Source organism: Cucurbita pepo, chromosome 1, assembly GCF_057944985.1.
Source record: "Cucurbita pepo subsp. pepo isolate OVF chromosome 1, ASM5794498v1, whole genome shotgun sequence".
In the NCBI taxonomy this organism is placed as follows: Eukaryota; Viridiplantae; Streptophyta; class Magnoliopsida; order Cucurbitales; family Cucurbitaceae; genus Cucurbita; species Cucurbita pepo.
The window spans coordinates 15,788,138-15,796,164 of record NC_141798.1 but is presented as its reverse complement, the minus strand read 5'-3'; the positions used below and the strand labels follow the sequence as shown (position 1 = coordinate 15,796,164).

The 8,027-nt window shown below is 32.4% G+C and overlaps 1 protein-coding gene across 1 annotated transcript; it reads left to right on the top strand.

The window, feature by feature from the left end:
• The first annotated feature begins 260 nt into the window (after positions 1-260).
• On the top strand, positions 261-957 carry LOC111784473 (uncharacterized). Its single transcript, XM_023665165.2, has one exon. It carries the CDS (start codon positions 290-292, stop codon positions 764-766), a length of 477 nt encoding a protein of 158 aa, XP_023520933.2. The 5' UTR covers positions 261-289; the 3' UTR covers positions 767-957.
• The last annotated feature ends 7,070 nt before the right edge of the window (positions 958-8,027 follow it).

Below are 8,027 nucleotides of genomic sequence, written 5' to 3'. Positions count from 1 at the left end.
GCTATGTTGTTCCTTCTGTTTTTTCCACAAACTAATTTATTATATATAATTATATTCACATCAAAATCATAATAAAGCAATGTTAATTGATAGAGCCGGTTGGTGGGGCCCTCAACATGGACCATGCACATGCACTTTGATTCTTCTCCCAGCCAAACCCAAAAATAAATAAATTAATTAATTAATAAAAAGAAATAAAACTATTCCCTTAGCTGGGAATCCAAACACCCCCCTTTCTCTCTCTTAAAAACTCCACACAAAGTTTTATACAAAGTTTTATACAGTTTCCATGCACCCAATTCCACCTCAACTCATTTCCCACTCTCAAAAAAAAATGCTTCCTTTCAATTCTCTCCTCTTTCTCACCCTCCTCCTTCTAATCTCCCCCTCCTCCTCCTCCGCCGCCGTTCGCCGCCTCGACGACACCCCCGTCTCACCCACCCCCGCCGACCCCACCGTCAAGTGCTCCCCATGTGAACAAAACCCCCCATCTCCTCCCCCTCCACCGGTCTACCCCTCCCCTCCGCCGCCCTCTCCTCCACCGCCGGATGTCGTCATCTACTACTCTCCTCCTCCCCCCCCTAAGAAGGATCACAAGAACAACGACTGCCCGCCGCCGCCGTCTCCCAACTTCATGTACATAACCGGCCCTCCCGGCGACCTCTACCCCATCGACCAGAATTATAATGCTGCCGCCCGGAGACTCGTCTCCGCCGCAGCCTCCGCCGTGATTGGGTTGGCTGTTGCTGGGGTTCTGATGATGTAAACGGAGGGAGCTGGATCGAATTTCTCGTGAAGGTAAACACTAATTATAATCCTCTCTACGAGATTTTCCGATTTGGGATTGTTTTTTAATTTTTATGGATTTTGTTGTCTAATAACTCTGTAATTTGTACTAAATATTGAATTTTCCAGAAATTTGTGATCAGAAAAGAAAATATTTGTGTTTTTTTAGTATATTTTGGAAAATTATTTTCCCCTTTTCAATCAAAATAACAAAAATTAGGTCAACTTTAATTATTCAATATCAATGGATTGGATTCAATCTTCATCATCACTCAACCATATAATTAAATTATATATATTTTTTAAATTATTTTAAATTTAAGTCCATCACGTCTAATTGATTTATAATTTCACCTACATTAAGAGTTTTCTAGTGGATCCAAAAAAGGTTAGGAATAAAAAACACCCAACTATAGCTTAATTATTTTTTTTTTTTTTTAATGAAAATGACAAATATTGGATTTTCTGTAGTAATTGATTAATGAATTATATGGGTCCATCGTTAAAATGTGACTTGTTGTCGTCTTTGTTATATAAATATTCTCAAATGGTGTCATTTTCTCGATTACAAAAAAAAATTGTAATCAGTTCTAAACTTTTAAATCAATCAAATTCTACCAAGTTAACCGACACTTATCCATTAACTAACTTAGATCGTATGTATTTAAAAAGTGTAGGTGGGCCAATTAAAATAATAGTGTATTTAAAACTTTCTTTTTTAAATATTTTATAAGGATACTAATATTTAAAGGTTGTAAATTCAATTACTATATAATTATATTAAAATAAATTATTAAAGAAAGTAAAGAATAAAATAAAAACAATTGGAATAAACGAGTAAATTGGATAAGTGGGCTTGACGAATATTAAGATGACACGTGTCGTGGTCCGCTTCCCGAGGTGGAATTTGCGTATTGTATTTTAAAATGTGGACCTGATTCCAAACCATTGGATCGGATGTCAGAGAGTTTCTTGAGATGCGATGAGATCAAGTGTCAGGAGTAATCCTGCATTCCTAGGATGATCATCTTCGGTTTCACCAAAGTGCGGCCCCACCCGATTTCTTTCTCCCTCCCCCTCTCCAAATTGGTTTTTTCCACTTTTTTTTTTTTTTAATTTTATTTTACTTTTCATTATCCACGTGTCACTTCATATTTTTCTATATGTCTTCAACCCTAAATTAATTGTAGGATTAAAATTAACCATAAATAAGAATTAAAAAAACTTTACTTTATAAGTCGCTTCCTTTCGATCGAGTTAGAATTTTGTCACAAGAATATTGGATGTCTCTTTCAACTCAAAACTTGAAACACTAAAGTTCGATAACTTTTTAAAAGAATTATTATTAGAATTTAATTCATTTTAAAATTAGAACATATTTTTTGTAACAATATTTTGAATGCAAGAATTAAGGATTAAATGATATATTTTGATAGGGAGAAAAGGGTAGAGGAAAGGATAAGAAATGGAAGGTGTGGATGACATTAAAAAGGAGTTCAAAGAGGAAATGATGACAACAATAAGTAGAAGAAGTTGGAGTGTTTGGTGGATGAAAGGAAGTCTCCTTCTTAGACCAAATTCAACAAAGAGACAAATATGAATGAGTTGTTAGGGATGAAATTTTGGTGCAATGCATTCCCACTTTCTTCTCATTTCTTATCAAAATCTTGCTTTCTACGTATAAAGATGGAAGGGATTGCAAAACAAAAGCTATATCAACATGTGTCCCTATTTTACATCAATTCTAAAAGGGGAGAGAGAGAGAGAGAGAATCGAGGAAGAAGGAGGTAGTTCGATCTGACCAGACCTGATCCCGTCTGATTTGGCCCGACCTAACCCGACCCTGTTTGATTCAATCCAACCTGACCTGGTTCATCCAACTGGACTTGTTTCGCCCATTTCATTGATTTTGCCCATTTTAACTCCATTTTTTTGTGCTACCTTCCCCGATTTTCATGATCTTTCTCAATGCATGACCTATTTGAGGAGTTTGGCAAATTTTTGAAACTTACTAAGGACCCGAACCATAACAAAAAGTATCACGTTATCCAAATAAGTGAGACCTTTGAAACTTCGAATTTAGCTATACTCGTAGTATATATGAGCATGTCATAGAAATTTTAGCCTAGAGTTGATTCGATCTATGAAAAATCATATCGAAGTTATATAATGCATGTTTCTTAGATCCCTGATGAAAGGAATTGAAAACATACCTCATAGAGAACTATATATATATATGAGATGATATACGTTAGAATATTATTATGCATGATTTCCTTAGAAAAAAAAAGGTATGAATTGAACTATGAACTATGAATCGTATGAATAAGATATTTATGACAGAGTATCCATTTTACGTCGCTATGCTATTTCTCTATTATATGTATGTGATTTTAGCGGTTATATGAGTTGATTAGGGGTTCGCCAACTAGCTCTTAATCGTAAGCTTGATTGTCAGTGGTTCAGATAACTATAGAACTAGTCTATGATGAATTATGATGTATGATCATATTCTATGGGGATACTTAGGAAGTTTGCCAATTAGCTTCCCTTTTAGTGAACTTGTCACGAGTGACAGAGGTCCATAGTAGTACCTTTGAGAGTTGATCGAATCTTAGAATGCATGAACCTTCTAAGTGTAGTACCGAGGTCGTACCTCGAGGGCCTACTATTTAGGTTGAGAATTTATGACCTTGATGAAATAGACTAATAGAAACAATTAACTGAATTTAAGAATATTTGGAGGGCTAGAGGTCCAAATGGGATCAAGAACTAACAAATTAAACTAGTTTCCACCGAGATACCCTCAGCTGAGCTTGTATGGAATGAGTAAAACTAGGTGTAACCTAAGAAAGCTTATACATGGGAAGCTCCCAAAGGAGAATAAGACATCGAGAGAACAAACTAAGATCAATAAAAATTAATAATGAACTAAGAATCACCGACAAGCTGTTTAATGAGTATATTTTATATACTCATCTCTGTTATATTAATTTTTTTTTTTCAGATGAGACATGATGAAACGATTGGGATGGAAGCGCACACGAGCGAAAGGTTATGTAGATTCAGGCTAGATCAATGTCATGTACTCATGTCGATATGTATTATGAACTCTTGATCTTTATATTCCTAGACTTTATGAACTATCTATGTCATGTTTTAGGTGTGTGATTGGAGTTGTCAGTTTGAAATTTTGTACTTTGAACGTTGTTTTAAATCTAAACTTTTCTTTATGCGCATGCATATTTAAAAAGTTTTAAAGTAATGCGTATTTTTAAATATTTCATGTCTATAAAGAACGATTTGTGGTTCGAGTTCCTTGAAAGACGAGTCGTTACATCAATAAAAAAATATATATTGAATTTTTTTTCCTATTCTTTCGAAGTGATCAATATATTATTTTTTTACGAATAATTATGTACTTGAAGTATAAGTCATATAACCAAAAAACGAAAAACACAAAAACCCAAGCTTTAATGTAAAGGAAAAAGAGAAGAGCTTGGCTTAGCCGAGTTTCCCTCCTAAGCCTCTACAAGGGAATGTGTGAATGGCACACCCTCGGTTCATGATTATAGTTCGATTTGGTATTAAATTTCTTTTTGTTTTTATAGATCATGTTTCTCTTGTGACACCCAAGTAAAGAAGAGGTACAAATGAAAGCATTTTTGAAGATGACTAAAAAAAGACTAAAAACTACTGAAAGTTGATACCGATACCAACCAGATGCATCTACGATGCTAGTAAAAAAAAAAAAAAAAAAAAAAAAAAAATATATATATATATATATATATATATATATATATATATATATTTTTATTTTTTTATTATTAGTTTTAATAGAAAAGAGAATATATTCCTCATTTAATAAAAGGTTGGTACAAATGAAAAAGAAAAGGGCATAGAATATTCTCATTATATCACTTGTAAAAATTAAGCATTTTTCATAAAAAAAAAAAAAAAAAGAAAAAAGAAGAAGAAGAATATTTCACACTTTTTTCACTTATTATAGAGAAAAAATGTCATATCCAATGGTAAGATTATCTATTTCTAATTTAATTACTAAAGTCTTTTTTAAAATAAATAAATAAATAAATAAAATCCCATAAATTCAAGCATCGAAAACATATCTGAAAGTTTTTAATTATACCGATCAGGTGCACTTTGTTTTTGGTGGCACAATCATTGAAACTCTATAATTAAGTGTGTTTTTTTTTTAGGAACAATTTTATTAAGGTTCACATGAGTGAAAACAAAACATGTTGGAAAAACTTGTGTTGATATATGAAGATAGCATTCACTCTTAGTAGCAAAAAGTAAATAATGCAACCATGTTACAAGGAACATAAGAAAATGTCCGGACTATCAGATGTCAAATCCGAATTCTAAATCTTTATCTGAATCGTGGATATGGATGGATGGATGTAAATGGTATTATATATATGATTAAATTAATTTTTCAATCGGCTCAAAATTCAAATTCTTAAATTTATTCATCTCATCAAAATGGTGGAAGAATATTTCTAACTTTTTATAAAGATCCTTAACTTTTTTTAGCATTTCACTTTTATCCCTTCCATCCACTTTCCTTTAAATTTAAAGAATATTAAAAGTATAAAATCCCATAAAATTCCAAAATTAGAATCTCCTAGAAAACTCACCACACTATGAATCACTCATACAAAAAAGACCAATGAAGGAATATTATTTTCGATAGAGGGAACATTCTTAACTAATTACAAATAATAGGCTAATTTGAACTACAAAATGGATCAACAAAATCTTCATCGTTATGAATCTGGCTTTACATGTGCTGCCTTCCTTTCTCCTCTCATTACTCGTCCTCAAAGTTATGACCTAAATTCTCGAACTCATATTTTTTTTTTTTTTTTTTTTTTTGGTATTAAACTCAAGCAGGGTGTTAACTCACACAATTACTAACGTATAATGTAGTTTCTAATTTGTCTCAAAATTCGTTTAAATTAATTTTAATATTGAGTGAAATGAATTGTAAGAATGAATAAGATTGAGAAAATAAAGAGAGGGCATTAAAAGAGATAAAGTGGATGAAGGTTGAATATTCAACGTTGATAAAGAAAAAGAGTTGGAAGGAATGAATGGTAGATATAACAACTTCCATGAAAACATCATCCAAACAAATCCAAAGCACTTTATGGATATTTCAACACCAAACTCTCCACCGACACTAACATCATTGCTACTCTAATCATCAAATTATTAGCATCAAAAATGGATGGAGATGTTAATCACTAATGACGAACGGAAAAGATGGAAATTGAATGTGGTTGCCAATTCTCTTATGTCATTTTCTTTTCTTACTATTTCTTTATATAAACTTAAACTTTGGCTTTGGCTTTGTCCTAACGATTTGGAGGTTGGCATTCGCTCGAATTTTGACTCTACCATACGTGTCTCTGGCTCCAAAATCAGCTACAACATCTTGACTATTTGTGCCTTTAACTTTGTTCGTGTTTCTCCTTTACTCAGATGACACATATTCACCGGTTTTTGCTTTGGTTTGTCCTCGAACTAGATCTTACTAAGAGAGATACCACTCTAATATCATTTGTAATTACCCATGTCCAAAATTCGAAATTCAAATTTTGTATATAATAATCTAGACATTTCCCTACATCCCTGGGGACGTGGTCACGTTACTTTGTTCCTGACTTTACGAAGCATTTTTATCTCTAGAATTATAATTCTAACAACCCAAAAAGTTAAGAGGCTAATAAAACCAAATACATTAATGACACTATTATTTATAGTCAATTAGATGAAATTATTTGATGCAATTAGAGAGATGGTAGATTAAACTTAACCTCCATTATATATCTCTAATTCACTCAACTTTTTAGCTATATTTGCATTTGTGTGATATTTGGGGTCTTGGAAATTGAATTACCCTTCTAAACTCACCAAACTTAATACCTATTCACACGAACAATGCTCTAGACACGAAAGTATGCAGTTCTGCTCTACTATTGGCTACTAACCACTTGCTCGCTGATTGCTCGGGCTCTGCGTTGCAAGTTCGATCCCAATATCTTGCCTTCCAAACGGTCATAAATTTTGTCTGAATCTCATCTTTTTCTTTAGTTCAATTAAGTTCAAACAATGAAATGGTGAAACGGACAGGACAGAACATTTGAAACTTAATTTTGTTACGATAACTTATATGTTTAGACTATTTCTTCCTCTCAAAATACAAATTTATTATTGCATCACATGCATGGTAGGCGTGTTCCCTTTGTCGAGATTGCCCATTAAGTGGAAATAGTTGAGAAATATGTAAGAATTTAATGTAATGATGTGTAAATAAGAGTATACGAAGGATGTTAGTCCTTGGTGGGTTCAAGCAATTACTTCCCCAACCTCTTGTCATTATCCAATTTTAAGGGAGAGCATGACAGCTTGTAGGATTCAAATGAGGCCTAAATATATCACATCTTTAGGTTTCAATTTTGTCCCCAATATATAAATCGATTACAAAAACACCATTAAACGTAACTTAAACTTTATTCCCTAAACCTAAAATTTATGTCAAGTACTCACTCTTGTAATGACTCATGTTCATGATTCAAATTCGATACCGGATGGTCTCATCATTTCCCTGCATCTCTTGTGACATGGTCACATTACCTAATTTTTGCTTTCAAGAGTAAAGATTATCCCAACATATCAACACGAATCCTTCCAACATGTTTTGTCCTCACTCGCATGCATTCTAAGAAAATTCATACGAGTTCACCTAACATAGAATTGCTTCAAATAAAGTACGCTTCACCATGAAGTTTCTATAATTGAGTTATCGAAAAGAAAAGTGCACTTTATTGGTATAAGTAGTAACTCTTTTATTTCAAAATACAAATTCATTATTGAATCACATAAATACCTATAAAAGATAACAACTACGAACTAACATCTTTTCCTTTTTGACACATTAAAGGTGGTGTTAGAATACATTTTTTTTTTTCAGCTTATAATGCAATTTTGGTGTTTATATATTGGGTTTTTCTACATATTTCTAAATATTCAATTATAGTTTCTCCACTTTCAATATTAAATAAATAATAATAATATAAGGACTAAAATAATTTTTTAATTATTAAACTACTTTTTTATAATAATATTATTTTAACATTACTTCCAAAATATAGTTTAAAAATAAAATCAATTAAAAAAAAGCACCCACTTTTTCAACCTTCTTTCCCCCACCTTAC